Raw genomic sequence first — 20,643 nt, forward strand, 5'->3', positions numbered from 1 at the left:
ATCCTGTGACAAGCTGGGTTGACATAACATGACACGCCAGAGTATGGGTTGAGTGTGGGTTACTGTTGAATCATGGGTTGTTATTGAATCATGGGTTGTTGTGTGAACCCAGCCACACTAACAAACTGTGGTTTGTTAACTGCAAACAACTCACGAAGAGAACCCATGATGCAACAACCACCCACAGTTCAACAACCACTCACGGTCAACTTGTACACTGGCTTGTCGTGTTGTGTGAGCCAGGCAGCCTTGGTGAGCCCCAGCATGCCTTTCACTAGCTCAGGTGCTGACACCAGCCCTGTTCTTCACTGTTGTAACGCAAAGTATTTTAGGTGACCTGCTCTGGAATGGGCAATTAAGACCCATTTATTTATTTATTTATTTATTTATTATTAAATTTATTAATTGCCCATCTGGCCGGTCACCCAGCCACTCTGGATGATTTGCTTTATCATCCTCACCTGCTCCTCTCTGAGTGCTGATTTGGCGGCGGGGTGGTGGTGGTGGTGGAGACTGGACTGTAGGGCCCTGCCCTTGAACCCCCAAATCCAACCCTTGCTGGATCCCGGTGTTAGCTCCCCTCCTTGCTGTGATTACCACGGCCTGCTCTTGAATGATTTACCATTAGGTGGCTCTTTATCTCCAAGTTAACAAAGCAGTTTTAGCAGGGTGGGTCTCCATCAGGAGCAGGCCTTTTGTAAAGGGAATGGGTCTCAATTGCCCATTCAAGACCAGCCCCCCTCATACTTTGCATAACAACAGGGAACAATATATTGTTGCTGGGAAAACCTCTTTCCCTCCACCTACTGTGAGGATTGCCGCTAAGCTCAGGAGGAACAGGGAAGTCTGAGGGGGTTGTTGTCAGAGTCCCCTGCTAATGAAAACATCCTGGGCTTCAACCCTGCTAGCCCTGGTTTCACTACCCTGCTAACCATTTCAGCTGTTTTGCTTTGCTGCTTCATTATTTTAATCCCAAAAAGGAAAATTGGGGCCAAGATTGGCACAGTCAAAAACACAAGAAGGGCCCTGCTGGATCTAACCAAGGGTTCAGCTGTAACCCAGCCCTACGTCTCTGTCTGTGGTCAGCAGCTGGGTGCCCCAGGGAGCACTTGCTGTTGTTTGCATCCAGTGTCTGGGGCCTGAAGAGGTAGGCTGGGTTTGAACGTGGAGGTTTTATTTCACTGCCCTGTTTTAAAGTTACTGATCACCAGCATGGGGCAGTTGTGTCACGCGCCAGGTAAACCCAGGAGCTAAGGTTAGCTGAGATAAGAGAGCCAGAGGAGATAAAGAGGCTCACAGTCAGCGGAAGGCGGGGACAGAACTTTGGCGTACACGCTCTTCCCTGGGACGCCAACCCACGCCCTCTCCTTTCTCACCTGAGACACCACCTGAAATGTGGATCGCCATCATCACAGCAATGCCACTTGCCAGGGCTGAGCTCATGTAGCCTCCTTTCACCCCTTCGCTGGTGACAGATTGCGCAGCTGCGCTCAGCGTTATCACCTGGGATGCCGGAAGGGGGAACCGAGGAAGAAGAACTTTGCGTGAATCTTTATCGTGGTCTACCCTGCCCTCTTGCCCTTGCCACATCCTCCCAATGGCCCAGGTGTCCCACCCTCCTGTACAGTGGGTTTGCTGCCTCTCATTCTGGACAACAAACACAGAACTTCAAATCTCCCAATGGCACATGAGACCAAACAGCACAAGAAGGATGCAAGGAGATCCCTGCTGGATCAGACCAAAGGCCTGCCTAAACCAGCATTTGGCACACAAAGGTAGAATCCTGTAAACATAGAGGTTCTGCTCCAAACACTCATTAAGAACTCTGCTGGATCAGACCAAAGGTCCATCTAGGTTCGTCGTGTGTTTTTGCCACTTTGGCCCCACCTGTCTTTACCTTTGGCCCACTCACCACTGGAATGCACTGCCCCGCTGAGCTTTTCTGAAACTGAATTTGGCACTGGGGGAGAAAGTGCTTCTGCGGCCCAGTCGAGTCCGACATCCTGTTTCCCCACAGCAGCCAACTGGGAAGCACACAAATAGGATGTGAGAGCAATAGCCCTCCCGCATAGATCACTTGGTGCACAGAGGACGGCTTCCTCTGAAAGTGGAGGTTCTATTCAACAATCACAGCTAATAACCATGGATCCGTAAGAACCTAAGTGATGCTCTGTTGGATCAATGCAAGGATCCATCTAGCTTCAAGCAGGGTGGGAAACCAACAGTCCTCTCCTGTTAGTCCCCAGTATCTGACATTCAGAGGTATACTTCCTCTGAAGATGGAGGCTCTATTTAGCCATCAGGGCTGAAAGCAACTGGCAGACCCCTCCCTCTTCCAAGAATTTGTCTGGAAATGTTCCCACTAGAAATGGTTGCATCCACTTTGGCTGGCCCGCAAGAGCATTCACCCCAGTGTACGGGTTCTCAGCCACTAGAGCTCTGGGTGGCTTGCTTCGCATCAGACCCCTACAATGAAGATAAGCAACACCTGAACTACTAGAGCCCCTTGCAAGACCTGAGCTGCCATGAGGGTTAATTGCACCACAGTTTTGCTAAACCTCAGCTGCTGGTTCACTTGACTCTGCAACAGGGCCAGCCCTAAACATGGGTGGCTGGGGCAAAGCACAAGAATGTGCCCCCACTCTCCATTCCATGTACAGAAGCCCACAAGACTGGCAGTCGAATGTTACTTTGTCACTAGTGAGGGGATAGAGTCCTCCACTGCCCCTAAAGCAGCACGATAGCTTAGGGGGCTCAGAAAAGGCTGTGTGAACCATGCACACGCTTCTGTCTTCCAGCACGGGAATATCTGTGGTTTAAGAGCAAAAGCTGGAAGAGCTTCTGCCATTGCCACCCACAGCATCTGCTGTCTGAGGCACTCGCCTCCCTCTGCTTAATGGTAGGGTCAGCCCTGCTCTGCATCAGCCTGGCACATTCAGACCCCCTCGCAAGAACCCAGCTCCTTGGCTAACAGTGACATCAGCAGGAAACATCAAGGTCAGAATCTGTAAAAAAGGAGCGTGGTGCAGGTTAGATCCCTGTGTCTTCCTGAAGGCACGAAGGTACAGAATGGCCTTCTGCTTTTGCTTTCAATGTGCCAGTGGTGTCTAACCTCTTTCAGGCCATCGGCCAAATTAAATTTCAGAGAAAGTTGCATACTTTAAAAAAAATGGCAGAATGATCTAGAAATTGGACAGAAGTGAGTCTGTCCTGCGAAACTGACACAGACATGCAAAACTGACACAGACGGGAAGGGGCTTGTGGTTGAATACATGTGAAACTGACACAGACTGGAAAGGACTTATGACTGAACACCTACGAAATTGACACAGACCGGAAGGGGCTTAGGACTGAATACATGCGAAACCGACACAGACCTGGAATAGATTGATTCATCCATCCCGAGAAGTCAGTCCCACTTAAATCAGTGGGGCTGACTTCCAAGCAAAAGCGGAGAGGATAAGCTGAGTGAAACACTGGCAGATAGGGAGGTGGGATCCAACCCCCACTCCCATCAGAGCATCTTCCGAGTGAGGACCTGAACGCCTGGCTCATTTCACAATCCACAGAAGGAACAAAACAAACCTTTGGGACCCTGAACTTTGCTTCTCTGGCTCCCGCTCCCGGGTCGTGTGCAATTAAGCAGGACGCCCCACAGCTGCCATAAAAGCCAGGAGCGTTAAGAGGAAGGTATCAAAGCGTGACCAGTGAGCAACCAGGGCCGAAGGGTGTCCATGTATCTTTCTTTCCAGAGGACATAGACTCTATTTGAAAGGCTGAGAGAGGACCATCCCCTATTTGAAGTTATCCTCTCTTTGAAGGCCTGTCCAGCCCAAATCCAGTTTAAAGATAAAGAACCATCAAAAAGGTGATCAGGGGCCTCAAAGATGCCCATCCAGTTAGCTCCTGGAGAGGCACACCAGCTGCCTTGTCACACCTTCCCCCAATAGGATAGAAATGTATTTCTATTCAGATCAGAGTAACGATTTCTGAATTCACGCCTATACATGTATGTTTGCATCTGCAGATTGGGTGACAAGCTGCACCCTCTTTTGTCCTCTGTCTTTCTGGACAATGGATTTCCTCTTCTTTTGGCAAACATGTAAAGGGCCACCTGCAGAAGAATCCAGAAGTTGCAGAACTCATCAGGAAAATACACTTTTTAGATATGAACACTAAGCTCTGTCATTATTTGAAAAATGCTTCAACTGCACCTTCACCTCAAAAAGGATTTTGGAGCAGTGTACACAAAATGATCTAAAACAACATAATACAACAAAAACAATCTAAAATCTGAACACCACCCAGAATTCTAGCAACTGAATTCTGTGCTAGCTGATGCTTCCGGGCTGCTTTTCATGGGCAGCCTTTGTGTTAGAAATGGCAGAGCTGGGAGGAAAGCATTTCAGATCAGAGGTTGTGTGTGATGGGTGGGGAGGGCAGGTTCACATGCCTAAATGCTTGTCTATCTCCCCAAAACAAACAACCCCCCCACACCTCCTCCCTGCTCTTAGAAAACTAGGGTGTCAGGAAGAAAGGTAGGTCACAGAACCCCTTTCCCTGAAATGCTAGTCTTCTAAGATCAAGGGTATATCTATTTCTATATCCATATTAATGGAGGCTCACCACCTCATCTGTTTGTGTCAACTTTTCACAAATGAAAACAGGCGTTTCTTGTTAACACCCTAATTCTTCACAAAACCGATCGCAATGCCAAGCCTTCACAGGGCAGCTGCACATCACAGAAGAAGGCTCTTTCCACCCACTGTGTTCATTGACTGAAACTGGCCTTTCCTCCACCCATTTAAAAGCCAACCGAGTGTTTGTTCTTTGGGTTAAAGATATACTAGAAAAGCAAGAAGAAGAAGGAAAAAAGAAAACAACAAGGGAAAACCTGAATTGTCCTACATGATAGGTTCCTGGCAGTTCAAAAGAAACCTCAGTAGCTACAGGGTGTAAAAGTCAATGCAGTGGATGTGCTGCCCTTCACATGGGCTGCTCACAGCTCATGTTCATGCACTGACCTTCACACCGGCTGCAGACTGTACAATGCATCAGTGTTCATGTGCACACACTGATGTTCAAGGCTGTATGATGTTCAAGCTGTAAGATGCATTCGTGTTCACGTGCATGAATTGGTGTTCATGTGCACTCATCATGTGCACGTATTCATGTGCACACACATGGCACAGTGTCTCCGTGTCCCTGCACATGCCTTAATGTGGATGTGCGCTGGAGACAAGATGCATGCATCCTTCCCTTGAGAGTTTTCACTTCTCGAGACCCCAGGGAGGGAGCCAAAGTTGGGGGAATAACAATTCTAGTTATTCACACTAACAGCGTCTTCAGAAGACCTCTCCGAGAGGGAAGAAAAAATGAGATGAAGCAAGGACAGCGACTAACCTGGGCTGAGGAACCAAAAAGCAGGATTGTCTCTGATAAGCAGGGAGCGCCACAGCATAAGATAGGCCAAAAACTTCCTGAGCTGTTTAATATGCCCACGCATGCATGCAATTGAATTAATCGGAGTTCAGTTGTCTTGGGAATAACACTGAGTTGGGGATTGGACTGCTGGTCAAGGAGAGCTTTCACGGAGAGCTTTTAAACTCTGCAAAACTAAACCGACTGCAGTTCCAACAGCAAGGGGGCTTCAGACTAGCCCACATTTCGGTTTCACCAGGTGGCTCAAATCGGAAGTAGTCTGGGGACCGGGCTTGTGGATTTCATTATTAAGACCCCCCTATCTTTCCACTCCTCCCATAATTTGATCACAGACCTTTCAGTCTCTTCCTTGATGCTGTTGCTTTTTTTGTTGAATCAGAACCCCCTAGCCCAGTACCCTGCCTCCAATGGTGGCCAGCCAGCTGGTGGTGAGCAGTTCACATGCAAAGTGCAAAGAAGACGACAACAGCCTTCCTTTGTCATTTGACCTCGCTATCTGGCATTGGCAGTATACTGCCTCTGACCATGGAGGTTCTATCCATTTAGCTGTCATGGCTAAGAAGAACATAACTGCCTTGCTGAATCAGACCAAAATCCATCGACGCCCACAATCCTGTTTCCAACGGGGGTTGTTCAGAGGCCTCCAGGAATCTCATAATGCGGCAGAGCTGTTGCTTTGCATGCCAAAGGTCCATGGTTCAGTCCCCAGCATCTGAAACCCTGGAGAGCCACACTGCCTCTCAGAGTAGGCAATACCAGTCTGACTCCGTATAAGGCAGCTTCCTTTGTTCCTTTATAAATCAGCACTTCATTCAGAACAATGAGAACTGGAATCTTTCCTGGTTTTTATTCAGAACGATGGGGATTAGAATCATTCTGTTTTTAGGGAAAGGAGTATAGCTCAGTAGCAGAGCACCCCCTTTGCATGCTAAAGGTCCCAGGTTCAATCCCCGGCATCTCCCGGTAGGGCTTGGAAAGCCTTTTGTCTGAAACCTTGGAAAACCACTGTCAGTCAGGGTAAACTATATTGGACTAGATTACCAACGGTCCGACTCACTACAAAGCAGCTTCCTACATTCTTTTTAAAATCAGCACTTTATTCAGAATCGTGAGGACTAGAATCTTTCCCTGTTTTTATTCAGAACCACAAGGGCTAGAATCGTTCTCTGTTTGTATTCAGCAGCACAAGGGCTAGAGTTTTTCTCTGTTTTTATTCAGAACCATGAGGACTAGAATCTTTCTCTATTTTAGGGGAAGCTTGGTAGCAGAGAACATACTTTGCATGCCAAAAGTCCCAGTTCCATCCCTGGCATTTCCAGGTAGGTCTGGGCTGGGAAAGACTCCCAGCTAAATCCCCGGAGAGCCGCTGCCACTCAGGACAGACACTACCGGGTTAGACGGACCAGGTGTCTGACTCAGTAGAAGGCAGCAGCTGTCTGTGTTCCTACAATGGTTGCAACAGCCTGCCATGTCACCCAAGGTACGCTGTCTCCTCAGCCCCCTCCATTCCTCGTTGCCATGGTCCATAAGACCCGCACTCCCTGAGCGACAGATTACAGAACCTTGGCTGCCTGAGGACCCCACACCCACGCGTGCGCCCGCACTTGGCTTTGGAAACTCACAATCAAGACGAACACCCCCAAGAGCTCTGCGAGGCACTGCCGAGCCAAGAGGCTGCGAAGATGGAGGGAGGCCCGCGCCTTGGCCAAGAAACGGGCATAAATCATTGCCAGCTGGGCCCAGAGGGAAGCAGACAAGGAAAAAGGACCTCCGAACAGCAGCTTAGAAATATATATACAGGCACACACGTGTCGCTTAAATGCTACTGGTGATAACTAATTATTCTATGCCGAACGCTTGCTGATTAATTGCCTGGGGAAGTTATGTAAGGGCAAAAGGGCACAGTACAAAGAGGGATACCTTTCCCAGCGCCATCAGGAGCCTGGACAAGGTACACCAATGCTCAGCTTCTCTCCCAGCGTTGGAACTACTGCCCCAGGAGTTAGCCAGAGCACATGGGTGGCCTGTGCAGTGAGGCCCTGCTTGAGTTTTGCACATGAGAAACTCATCAGGAGCCATCACCAGAGAAATCGCCCGCAGCTGCAGCCAGGCGCCTTTTCCCTCCTGGCACAGAGGTGTTCCATGTCCTAGTCCTTGGCAGCACACACATCGGCCCACATGCATTGCTCGCCAAGGATGCCCTGTCCTTCCGGCCGTGTGTCTGTGTGAACTGTGCAATGTGTGCTGTGCTCACATGTTCTCACCATGTATGTACGCAAAGAGAGCGAAAAAACACAGCCTGCTCCGACTGCAGAGATGGAAAGCTTTGGTCAGCAACGTCCTGGCATAAAACAAAATGGCCTCACTCGGGTCACGAGAAGCACTGGCTGGCTGGAACCAGATGGCCATTTTCCTCCCCAGCTGGAAGAGCTAATGAAAAGCCTTGGGACTTCCAGAAAACCTTGGGTTCCCCTGGATCTTCTAATATGTCCCTCTTGTGCGCAGGCAGTGCTGCTTTGGCTGCAGAAGCAACGGCCTGCATGCCTGAGCATCTGAGATAGAGGGAGCGATAATATGCTGCTGACTGAAGTCGGGAAAATGTGCACACCCTCAACAGGCTGGAACGTCGGAGATAAAAAGCTGCAACGGCAGCTGTTATTGATTTCTTTAAAGCATCTTTGCCCTGCTCTTGAGCTGAAAAGGCTCCAGCGTGGCTTATGTGTGAAAAAATAATAAGAAAGTTCCTGCTTACAGGCTGACAATCTAAAATGCAGGCCACAAAAGGGGGAAAAAAAGTTTGGGGAGGGAAGAGGAAAAAAGTGAATGGTGGAACCAATATGTAAAGTTCAGTAGTAGTTCTTATAATGATTGGAAAACAGTTCAGGGAGAGAAAGAGCCTAATATAAACTGGTCTCTCTGCTGAGCTGATGGAATGGCCCTTCTTTAATCCAGTCCCTGTAATGAAGAAAATTTCCGTTCTGATTTAACCAACAGAGCCACCTAGTATACATATAAGAAAACCAGAAAAACTTGGGTAGACATCACCATAGCCTGGAACAGATTTTCTAGATGCCAACTTTCAAAACGGCTGCTGCCAAATTTTCCCTGCACCTATTTTAGCTCCTAGAAGACTTACAGACATCATCCTGGTGTCCAAATATATGTTTCTGGGGTCAAGGAATTCAAGTACAATGTTCTTAAATTCATGTAGATGTTAAATGTTATGGTAAACAGGTTTTATGTTTTTAAATAAAGTCATAAATATAGATGTTGCTGTTTCTTGGATAAATCCCATCATCCCCAGCCATGCACGCTGGGGATAATGGGGATCCTTGTCCGACTACACCAGGAGGGCACTGATTTCAAGAAGGTGGCTCCAGGTAGTCAGAAATATGAAGTTCGTAAATAAAAAGAAAGGGGAATGTGAGATCCAAATGTGAATATGAGTGCATACCAGTTGAAAATATTTGTAAATTGCTGAAAATGTGTTTGTGTTTGCTCCATTCCCATTTCGCAGTTACTTGCATAATTCTTCTAATTTGCACAAATTTCCGCCATAGACTGAATCAACACCGCTTTAGTCTATAGAGGAAAGTTGCACAAATGTGCACAAATGTGCGGAAACTTTTGCAAATCCCCCATTTGATTGCTGTTCGGTTTGTGCATGTTTCTAGTTTGTTCAGGAGGAGCAGCAACTGCAAACATGAACTGGAATCAGTCACAAGATGAGAAACAAGACAGTGTTTGGAGAATCCTGGCAACTGTAAACATCACTCGTTCACCCATCCCTAAATAAGGACGGGAATGAAGGAAAAAGACATTTCTGTTCAAGCTTCCACCAGCTGATCGGAATACGCCTGTTTAAGACCTCAGCGTGTATATTTGGTGCCCCCTTGTGGCCAGTTCAGAGCACTGCGGCCTGCCGATCTCAATAGCGCCGTTAAAACATCAGCGCTCATATTTGGTGCCCTCTTGTGGCCACCTCTGAGCACTGCGGCCCGCCGATCTCAATAGCCCTGTTAAGACCTCAGTGCTCATATTTGGTGCCCTCTTGTGGCCACCTCTGAGCACTGCGGCCCGCCGATCTCAATAGCCCTGTTAAGACCTCAGTGCTCATATTTGGTGCCCTCTTGTGGCCACCTCTGAGCACTGCGGCCCGCCGATCTCAATAGCCCTGTTAAGACCTCAGTGCTCATATTTGGTGCCCTCTTGTGGCCACCTCTGAGCACTGCGGCCCGCCGATCTCAATAGCCCTGTTAAGACCTCAGTGCTCATATTTGGTGCCCTCTTGTGGCCACCTCTGAGCACTGCGGCCTGCCGATCTCAGCCTTGTTAAGACCTCCACGCATATATTTGGTGCACTTTTGTGGCCACCTCTGAGCACTGCGGCCTGCCAATCTCAGCCTTGTTAAGACCTCCACGCATATATTTGGTGCACTTTTGTGGCCACCTCTGAGCACTGCGGCCTGCCGATCTCAATAGCCCTGTTAAGACCTCAGTGCTCATGTGTGGTGCCCTCTTGTGGCCTCCATAGCCCAGTTAAGACCTCCGTGTGTATATTTGTCGCCTTCTTGTGGCCAACTCTGAGCATTGCAGGCTAGTCAGCTTGAGCAGAGCTAGATGTGTTTGGCTGCAACTCCCATAAGTTCCAGGATTTTGGATGATGGGAGGAGTAGTCCAACACATCTAGGGAAGACCGAGACAAGAGGTTCATTTTCATTTGGCAGGATTCCTTTAGCCCCCACTTTACTTCTAAGCCTGAACAGACACAGATGAGAGGCTTCAGTCTACAGCTTTTAATCCATTACTTCACAGGGTCATGCAGATGCAAATTCTCAGCGACTCTCAGTCTACAAAGGAATGCCTTCAGGGGGTTCAAAGGGAAGTTATGGGCAAGAGAGTCGCCCGCCGCCCTTTGAAGAGGGAGGCGGTCTGACTAGCTTAACTTAACAGGGGAAGGTCCCTCTCTTCTCATGAGGCCTCTACACACAGCTTTTTACGCAAGGCCGATCGGGTAGACCGTCTAAGTTCCGCCCCAGCCGTCTCTCTCTTTGCTCTGCACCCGCGCCTATTAGGTCAGACTCCCCAGACCTCGCCTCCTCCTGTTCGCTGCCTCTCACGGGGGGGGGGAGAAACCCTCATCCTCAGCCAGCTAGACGTTTGCAACCTGAGAAGCCAGCCCACTCGTATCTAGACTAACCTAAGAAAACACCTCCCCTAGGTCTAGCGGTTCTCCTTCAAAATCTAAACTGCTATCCCACGCCCTGCACTCAGAAACACCCCCGACACATTTCTTGGATTTAAAAACATTTCTGTGCTGCTCTTTCCTATCACATGTGAGTTCAGGGCAGGGTGTGATCCACATAATGCAATAACGTAACATCCCTGCGCTTTTTTTCTTTGCATATTTGCTGCCACTTTTCCTGCCACTGTGGGCACTTTGGCATTTGGTGGGGTGAGGGCCCTGGTAGGTTGCAGGAGGGGGCAAAGGGGCCCCTTTGACACCCCCCCATGAAGTTGCCCACCTCTATTTTAAGAGGAAAAGGCTGGTGGGACATTTGGCCCCCCTTCCCCCAGTGTCGGACTTCCAGACCAATCTTCACTATGGTCAATTTTTACGTTTTCAAAAAACACAGTACGTTTGACCATACGTGCAACACACACACAAATCTTTTTACCAGGGAACTCACAGTCAGGGGGTTTCTGAGACACGTCATTGCAGTGTCCAGATCTAGAGCAAACAGAGTTAGCAGACAGCCTCTGTCTGAGCCCCATGCCAGAGCCAGGACCAACAGATAGTTTTGGTCTCTAGAATGTCACCATCTTTCTCAGAGAATCAAACACGTCATCTACAAGCCTACCAGTTGGTCCGGGATGTACCAGGAAGCAATAGCGTTCCACTTGTGGGATTTCCAGTTTTTGTGACATTTGGGGACAACCAGAGAGCACACAGACAAACCTCAAGCATAAATAGAGACTTTTATTTCTTGTATCTTTCTGGGGCTGCGAGGCCTTCTTAGAAGACAGAGGAGGCAGCTGAGTGTTGAAAGCCATGCAGGAAAGGAAGCCGTATCAGAGGCAGAAGCCCCAGCAACAGTTTGCGGGGTGGGGGCAGGGGGTGCTCGGTGTTGAAGGTCTGAACAAACCTGCAAAAAAGAAAAAGGAAAGAAGAGCAGAACCGATGAAGCAGAGAGAAAAACACGTAATGCCCCTAGCCTCTTTTGGCGCTCAAGGACTGGACAAAGTAGGCAATGCTGCAGGGAAAAATTAATGAAGCATGAACGAATTGCTTGTCCTTCCTCCACTCCACCTTTTAGCATTTTACGGGTCCCACCAGGGTTCAGCCAGGCGGCTTCTTTCAGTTTAGCACAACAACAGTGTCCCCTGCTGTGGTGATTCTTTTTTAAAACAAAGGAACGGCACAATGCACTTGGGTGCACTTTGACGTTGTTCAACTGATTCTACCGCATTCCGAGGGCATCTGAGGAAAATGCATGACAACGAGGCATTAAATGTTCTGGAGGGAATGGAAATGGGTGGTTAAAGGGGCCTCAAGGGGAGAAACCAGAGAAGGCTCCTTTTACCAGGGGGAGAGTTAACCTCTGCACCCTTCTCCTTACGAAGCAGGGGTGCAGGGCCTCTTTCAGTCCAAGAGGCCGAATTCAATCACAGAGAAGCCATGTTGGCTGCGGCTGATGGGAGTTGAGAGCCCAAGAACATCTGGAGGGCTACAGGCTCCCTGGCCCAGCCCTAGGACATTGCCCAGAATCCTTTGCAGCATGCAGGGGTACTCTGGCGGGAGACGGACAGCTCAGAAATACTGCTCCTGGAAGGCAGATTGACTTGGCCAGCCAAGGGAGACCCCTCTGCCCTCCCCACACCTCACCTCTAATGCTGCCCACCGGGCGAGACTATTGGCTTGGGAACCAGCGGCGCAGGAAGGTGTCCAGGAGGGACGAGGAGTCGCTCATGTCCTCTCCGTGGTGCGAGCCGAACGGCGCCAGGTCCACTGTGAATGGAATCACCCCATTAGTCCGCGGCGCATTTCCCCTTCCCACACGGCACACCCAATGCCTTCACGGTTCTCGTCTTGTTCATTGCCAGAGCAGTACGGACTTGCCACACTCCATCACTTCCGCGCTGGGGAGAGCCCATGTTCCTCCACGTGATGCATTACGCCCCTTTGCTTACCATTCCCTCTATTTCCAATGTCAGGTGGCAAGTGCTGTTGTTCTGTAACCAATATGGCCCCCATCCACGCACAATGGGGAGGCACTGAGGGGGAGACTCAAGGTTTGCGGAAGCACAAAAGATCTTCAGGGAGGAAAAAGCCCCTACAGGGATGGAACCCCCCCAACAGCCCAGTGAAGTCTGAGCATGCTCAGTGGTCACAAAATGCTGGCTTAGCTGTTGCGGGGTCGGGGGACAGAGAAATCCGGGAAGGAGCGGGGAATGGAATGGAGCATCCTAGAAAGGGCTGGCTGGCACCAGAACAGGAGCACTTCGTGCTGCAACGTTTTGTTGAACTTTTCACTTGTTTGGTATCATTTCTTCTGCTAGTCACAGGGAAGGCCAAGGGGGGGACAGAGATCAATGGAGCCCCATCCCCAAACCTTAGAAATGCTATTCACCCTAGTTTCTGGCTTCTGAAATTTCACCAGGTATTCCCCTTGCACTTAAAAACTGATCTTTGCAGCCATGAGAGCTAAAAACTTGGTTGTTGTCATTTTTTGAAAAGATAGAAATGATACGATTATTTCCTGAATCCAATATTGCCATCTTAGCCTGTGAAATTTCACCAGGCTCTGTCCACACATTTTCAAACCATTTTTTGCAGCAGTGAGGACTACAAATGTGGGGTTTTATTTTTAAAACCCCAAAGGTATAAAGAAAGCTGCTATGCTCAGGAAGCTGCATTCTGTACTCAACAATACATACCGTTCATATGAGATTTCACCAGGCACAGCCCTTACACTTACAAATCAATATCTGCAGCAAGAAGGACTAGAAACTTGGTTGTGGGTTTTTTTAAAGAAAGAAAAGAATTCTGAGATGCTCAGGGTGTTGCTTTCTGTACCTAACCATGTTAATTTGATGTTTTGCCATGCACAGCACATGCACTTACAAGCCTATACTGGGCAACAATGAGGACTAGAAATTTGGGTTAAGAAAGAAAGAAAGAAAGAAAGAAAGCCAGCCAGCCAGCCAGCCAGCCAAGGTGCTCAGGAATCTAAATTCTGCATTCATCACTACATTTTGTATCTGAAATGTCACCAGCCACTGTCCGTATACTTACTTACATGTCTAGATTTGGAAGCATAAGGACTAGAAGCTCTCTTTTTTTAGTCAAATGAAAACTGGGATTCTAAGAAGCTGAACTCTGCACATTCCTTCGGAATTACAGGATACATACACGCTACCCTGTTGCTCTCTCTCTCTTTGGACTGTTTTACTTCCAAAGCTCTGGAGAGGCTGCTTCACACCAACAGGGTGCCTCGTTCTCGGGCTCACCTGAGCCGCCCTGCTGGCCACCATTAAGACCCGGAACTGGCTCCCCTCCGCTCCGGCGGGTGACAACTGTCTCCTCGTGGCCCTGACTGTCCCGCACAGTCCGGCGTTCTTCGATGGTCTGAAGCGGGAAAGCAAAGGGAACAGCTGAGAAGCCGAAATTCGGGGCAAGCGTCTGGGGCATAACTTTGCTCCATTCATTGAGGAAGAAGTGGACCCCACAGGATCTGGCGGGAGGAAGGGCACCTGGGCATTAACATTCCTTGGCAGGATAACCCAGGAGTCCATTCCCCCTAAACTCTTTGGGTTTGGGGCTGTTTTCAGCCTGGGGAAAAATAACCCAGGACTTGCAAGATCAGCTGCTCCTTTAAGCCAGAATAGTTCTTTCAGATAAGACTGCACCCCCTGCTATCTGTTTAAAAATTACTATCCAATGCACTGTAATGCACTATAATGTCCAACTGATTCTAATGCATTCTGCACCCAAAGGGATCAATTCAAGGAAAGGAAATGTGTTAAAAAGCTATGTTTGTTGAAACTGTATGATCTGTATGTAGACAGCTTGAATATTCTGTACTTGGGGGCTGTAATATAATATAACTTAATAGCATTTAAAAATTCTTCTATATTATACATTATGTTTACCTTTTGTATGATTTCTCTTACTGAAGCCAATTAAATATTTAATGCAATGAAATAAACTTATCCCATCAGATTCCTTCTGAACTTCTACTTGACAATGAATTTAGATTATTGGACTGAACATTCTAACGAACACGTATTTTTCAACTTGGTGAATCATTCAAAGCAAAGCAAGGATTAGCATTAAAGAGACTGCCGCATTTCCTCAAAGAGGAATGCCAGCAAACCACATCATGAGAACCAGAAACTTGATCCTTAAAAATAAATGGCAAGCTAATATACTCAAGAGTTCAGCCATGCCTTCCTTGCTCCTGACCACTGCAAACCCTATCCAGACATACTCTGATTTCTAAGCAGAAGCTGTCCATGTGGTTCCTACCCCACCCCATCAGGACCAGAAACCTGATTCTTCCTGGGGTGAAAAATGCAAGCTAATATCCCCACAATTCAGCCAAAACTCCCAGTTTGCTAGGAATCCTGTTGTACAATCTATAGCACAACAGTAGCCAATCTATGTCTTGCAGATCAGATTTTTTGCCTCCCAGAAGCCTTTGCACTAACCCCATCTGGCGCCACCACTTTCGTGACCGAGACGCTTTTGAAATAAGACCGGGGTTGGGGTGGTGGGAGAATAGTCTGAAGGCCTTTGGATGTGACATGTGAATCCAAATCTGCAAGAGAGACAAAATTCAGCATGTGAACAACGTACTCTGTCTGAGATAGGAATGTTTTTAAACCAAACTTCAGATATTCAAGTTAAAATATTTGGAGGCAAGCAAGGAGAGAGAGAGAGGGGCTCCTACATTTTTCTCTGCAACAATAAGAACTAGAAACTTGAATTGTTGTCCCCCAGCAACTGATATTGAGAGGTAGAGGTATAGCTGAACAGAGAGGGGTTCTTTCCCCAAAGGAATGGGGAGATTCTGATGACACATAGCACATTTCTGCACCTATGGGGTACATACACACACACACAGCCCCTGTCCACATCCACAGTCACAGAGAACCGTGTGGCTAGCCTGATGTTTCGCCCCAGACCTCAGCTCACTCCACCTCACCCCGATCTGCCAGTCAGCCTCTGACCTCTGTCTTCCTTGGGGGCGTCTTTCACATCTTCAGGTGCTGGCTGTGTCTCTTCCAGCTGAAAAAAGCAGAACGCTGTTCATCAGATCAGTAAGGTAAAAGAGACTATGGTGAGTCCCAGACCACACGCAGGGCAAACACAGGATGACATAGCTGGGAGTTGGCAGAGTTCTCACGCTCCCCTCCAAAAATGCAAACAAAAATGTTGGCATGTCAGAGAAATCCACCTACCGCAGCCTCTGCTCTAACGCACTCATTTTCTACCTGCAGGGATTTATTTATTTAAAATGCTTACATGTCACCTGATATCCTAAGAACTCTATGCGGTTTACATTTTTAAAAAATGCACACAATGCAATATAAAAACCAATGTAAAAGGAATATAAAATAACTACATTAAAAACATTACAATAAGAAAAGTAGGACAGAGCAGTGCAACGACAAGTTAGGGAAAGCCTGAGTAAACAAATATGTCTTCAAGAGAAGAAGCCGTATCTGCAAAACTGAGACTACCATCTCTTTACAGGGGCTGTAATACACAAAGAAGACATAAAGAGCTCGTGATGTTTTTCTGGACAGCATCCAGGTTGCTCATCGCTGCTAACTGGAAATCAGTAAATGAACTTTCTCTCATCCTATGGAAACAGAAAATTTGGGACCTTTAGTAAAACAGAAACTCCCTAAAGATCTTCACGTCCAAAGAGGCCAAACAGAAATGGATGGAATATGGTATCCATTTATCAAATTCGCTAGTGCCGAGAAGAATGCACAACAACCACTTTTAAGACCCATGGAGCTGTGTGGCGGGATCTATTAGGATTCTGAGTGATCGGAAGGACTGTAAAGCAATCGACTCACATGCGGTGTATTTGAATTTGTTACTGTTTGTTGCTACTTTGAAAAAAAATTAAACAAAACAAAAAACACAAAACAAAAAATAAGAACTGTTTCAAGATCACCACAGTTTCCACCTCTTGGGCCACATGTGGGAGAGCATACCAGAGGGTTGGTGCCACTACCGAGAAGGCCTGCTTACATGCCGTTTCTTGGCAACATACTGCTGGCCGTGGGACAACCGACAAGGTCTCCCCAGAAGCTCTCAGGGGTCGATTGGTATATATAGGGGAAGGCGGTCAGCTAGCTCTCCGGGTCCAGACCTGTTTAGGGCTTTGAATGTCAACAACAAATCCTCCAGCATGGCTTGGTAGCTAATAGGCAGCCAGTATCCGAACCAGACACAAGGGCAGCCCCATGCAGAGCACATTACAGTAGTCTAATCATGAGGTTACCAGTGCCTGGATTCATTCAGAAATATGATCCCACTTCCTGAAAAAACACCCTAATTTGAAATAATGCCATCCAGAATTCTACCTCAACCTGCATCATGGGTAGAATAGATGGAGTAAAAGCCCGTGTCCTTTCCTTCTGGGATGTTGTTAAAGAAAAGACTGTTTCCCCCTAAACAACGGCGAGGAATCATCAGAGACTGCCCCGGGTTCTTAGTACCACTTACCCCTTGGAAGGGACGCCAAGGCCTCCTCTCTGGAGCTGTAGGACCAGAGCCGTCTTCTGGCGCTCTGCTCTTAGACCTCTGGTTGTCTGGGTATTTGAGCATTGAATCCCGCAAAGGCTGCCTCTTCTCGAGAGGGCGGTCGGCAGGTGGTGGGGCCTCCATGCCAGGGAACTCTGTGGGCAGAGAAGGAGCAATCAGTGCAGATACAGACCTCCTAATTCCCCACCCCAGTTTAAGAGAGGGTCGTCCTCTCCCCAAAAAGGCTGCCTTGCGGATCTTCTATCTGGGCCTCGGATGAGGTCAGTTTCGCCTTGGCCAACGTCTTTTTCATCCCAGTTAACTTTCCTCAGTCAAAGCTTTTGGAGTCAAACGGAAGGCTAAAATGAAGCACTTTGCAAGGTTGCTCCTCTGCAAGCACTTTCAAGGCTGCAGCTCCTGTGCGAGTTAACCAAGACAACTTGGCTAAACCTGAGCTGCCGAAGGGGTCTGGCCCAAGGTCTCCCAAGCCGACCTGACACCGAAGCTGCCTGGAACCAGAAGTCTAACCAAATGACCTTAAATATCACACTTTGATTGAATGTGGGATAAGAGATGTCTAGATAAGAGATTTCTAATTTAGAAAGGAAGATTTCGGCCTACTGCTCAACATGACATTACACCTTAATATGCATAATTTTACCACACATTTAGGCACACCAATGTAATGAATGCAAAAAATAATATTTTCACAGGACTAGAATTTTGGTCTTTCCTGCACTGAATAAGCAGTAAGGGACATAGGATGGGGTGGGGTGGGGTGGCAACATTTTGATTCACAAATTCTCAAAATGTTCCCCCTCCCACTTCTGATATCCCCAAGTCAGTATCTGTGGTCAGCAAAACATCCCAGGATTGGGCAAATGTCATGGTTTTGTAGGGACGTAGAAGAAATACAGGATGCAGTGCTGGCTACAGAATTCAGCTTCCAGTTACAAACAATAACAAAAGACAGCAAGTTTCTAGCCCTTATGAATGCTTAGTTCGTCATCAAGCACAGCAGCCCTTGGCATATCCATGCATCAGTTGTCTCCAAACCAAGTCATCTTTGCAGGATCCAACCCTCCTACCCCCCATCAGAGTTGGGCACAAGACCTTGCCTACCAAAGGGGCGCAAAGGCAAGCTCCTCGATCCCATCTCACTGAAGAGGTCATTAAAGTCCCGGAACAGGTCGTCAAAGCCGAAGGTGTCATGGAAGCGCATTCCTCCTGGGCCAAAAGTGAACCCAAACCTAAAGTCGTTGAAGCGTCTCGCTCCAAAGGGGCCGTCGTCGTCATCATCGTCGTCATCGTCGTCGTCGTCATCCCGCGTGATTCCCCCAAAGAAGGGGTCTCGGGGCCTGGGGCAATGGTGGAAAAAAGAAGATAGGTAGAGGAGAAATTCTGGTCTGCAGCTAAGGGAGAGCACCAGCCACGCTGAGCTTCCTAAAAAATAAAGAATAAACTTCCACTTTTCAAAGAAGGGTTCCTGAGTCCTGTGAGGTGGTGAGCCAGGCGTCCAGATTTACAGGTCTCCTCAACAGCTTAACACCCGATAAACAGAGAGATAGACAGCTATTGTAATCCTACACATGTTTACTCTGAAATAAGTTACACTGTGCACCATGGGACTTGCTCCCCAGTTACGTGTGCACTGGATTGCCGCCTAACATAGCAATCCTATATACGCACTTAGCGGGGAATAAGCCGCTGGAATGCAACAGGACCAGCTCCTGAGTCAACAGAAATTGGATTTGCACAGCAAAATCCCTTGATGCAAATTGAAGGACGTACATTCCAGTTCGGATCTAACTCATCTGTTCCTGAATCCACTGCTTTGGACAAGTTTCAAGCTAGAACTAAATGGTTTATTGACACGGCTCACTATTAAGTTCCTAGGAAGCCTGCCTTATACCATATCAGGCCATCTTCTACTCATGCAGTTGTCACCATACAGCCTTTCCCAGCTGGGCACCTTCCAGATGTGGCAGACTACAACTCCCATTATCCCCAGCCAGCACAGCATCGGCTGGCTGGCTGGGGATGATGGGAGCTGCAGCACAATCCATCCGGAAGGCACCAGGTTGGGGTGGGCTGCTGTATTACATAATTTACTCTGTGCCCATGTACTTAGGGCTGCAACAGCATAAAAGCAGCGGGGCAGGCAGAAACTCAACCAGTGTAGCATTAAATCCGCCTCTGCGTAATGGGAGGGGGAAGCTGCACCGGTGGATTTTCTGCCTGCCACCCCGGCTTTAAAAGGCTTCCTGTGTGGAAGGAAGGGGTCCAGACCCTCAAGAAAAGGGTGGACAATTGAGGGGGGCGGGAGCCCCTAACTCTCACCTCCGCTCCCCGCGGAAGCCGAAGAAACCCCGGAATAGGTCGTAGAGGCTCATTCCACGGCAGCCGTAAAGCAACGCCGCCCGCTCTTCGCCCTCCCGCTTCCGCCACGCTGACGCGAAACAACCTTCCCCGTATGCCGTAAAACTAGCCCGCCTTCACGACAGCTTGGAGGCGGAAAGAGCGATTACGTAAGATCAGGAATCCATAGATCTATGAAATAAGGAAGAGGTACCCACTGAGGGCGCATTTCCGGGTTCAATCGAACTTTTCCTCTTTTCTTCAACTGCCTCTCTCAGTGTGTAAACTGCCCATAGAAATCTATGGAGAAATTCAGAATTGTGTTTTGTTACAGTGCAATCCGGTACATCAGTCTTCCACGACCTGGAGCCCTCCAGATGTATTGGAGTACATTATCCCCAGACAGCTGGCTGGGATGATGGGAGTTGTAATCCAACACCTCTGGAAAGTGCCAGGTTGACAAAGGCTGCTATGCATATCTACTCAGAAGTAAGTCCTATTAAGTTCAATGTGGCTTACTTCCTGGTAAGCGTGTGTATATAGATTGCAACTTCAAAGCCTTTTTTTTACCCTGCTCTTCAGTCAGAAAGGCTACAAGAACCGTTTGCAAAGGTCAACGAAATAAAAAATTTAAAAACAAGATACTCCCTGCCCTCGGGCTTATAATTGAAAAGATGTAACACAACAGGAAAGAGGGATGGGGAGGGATGAGGAAAAAACAGCAAACACAGGCTCCAGTTCTTAAAAGTTACAATTTTTGTTACAACCAAACTGTGATTTTTAGCTGTAGCTGGGACAGTGCACCAGGTATGTGTGCCCCGTCCCCACAAACCCCAGAAAGTTACTAGTAAAGAGGAGAGCCTTTGCCATTTCTAAAAGATCATATTTTGTGTGAAACATTCATTTTCTCGAGTTTGTGAACATTTTCTTTAGACTATATGCACATACCTGGGAGTAAGTCCCACTTCTGAGCAGATAAGCACAGGGCTGTGCTGTTCAAACACATTTCTCAACTGCATGCAAGTTTCTACTGCATGCAGCTGAGCACTGGATTTGACCAGAGAGGAAAAATTAAGTCA

General features: G+C 48.0%; 2 protein-coding genes across 2 annotated transcripts in view; both read right to left on the minus strand.

Annotated features, from left to right (window-relative positions):
* The window catches only part of ATP8B2 (ATPase phospholipid transporting 8B2), an 88,403-nt gene extending 81,154 nt beyond the window's left edge, over positions 1–7,249 (minus strand). Inside the window, exons 1-2 of the mRNA XM_084824713.1 lie at positions 7,065–7,249; positions 1,377–1,503 (exon numbers count right to left, since the gene is read on the minus strand). Coding sequence (XP_084680839.1) covers positions 1,377–1,503; positions 7,065–7,169 — 232 coding nt within the window. The 5' untranslated portion in view covers positions 7,170–7,249. The remainder of the gene's footprint in view (positions 1–1,376; positions 1,504–7,064) is intronic.
* A 3,882-nt stretch (positions 7,250–11,131) lies between these two features.
* On the minus strand, positions 11,132–19,613 carry HAX1 (HCLS1 associated protein X-1). The gene is made up of 8 exons (XM_084824716.1): positions 19,547–19,613; positions 18,329–18,564; positions 17,189–17,361; positions 15,676–15,733; positions 15,154–15,263; positions 13,954–14,071; positions 12,329–12,451; positions 11,132–11,588 (listed from the first exon to the last, which is right to left on the minus strand). The coding sequence occupies exons 1-7, from the start codon at positions 19,597–19,599 to the stop codon at positions 12,354–12,356; spliced, it is 846 nt and encodes a 281-aa protein (XP_084680842.1). The 5' UTR covers positions 19,600–19,613; the 3' UTR covers positions 11,132–11,588; positions 12,329–12,353.
* Between the last annotated feature and the right edge of the window lie 1,030 nt (positions 19,614–20,643).

The sequence above is a fragment of the Heloderma suspectum genome, chromosome 17 (genome assembly GCF_057233095.1).
Source record: "Heloderma suspectum isolate Gila_16-S chromosome 17, 16-S_ref, whole genome shotgun sequence".
NCBI classification, from domain to species: Eukaryota; Metazoa; Chordata; class Lepidosauria; order Squamata; family Helodermatidae; genus Heloderma; species Heloderma suspectum.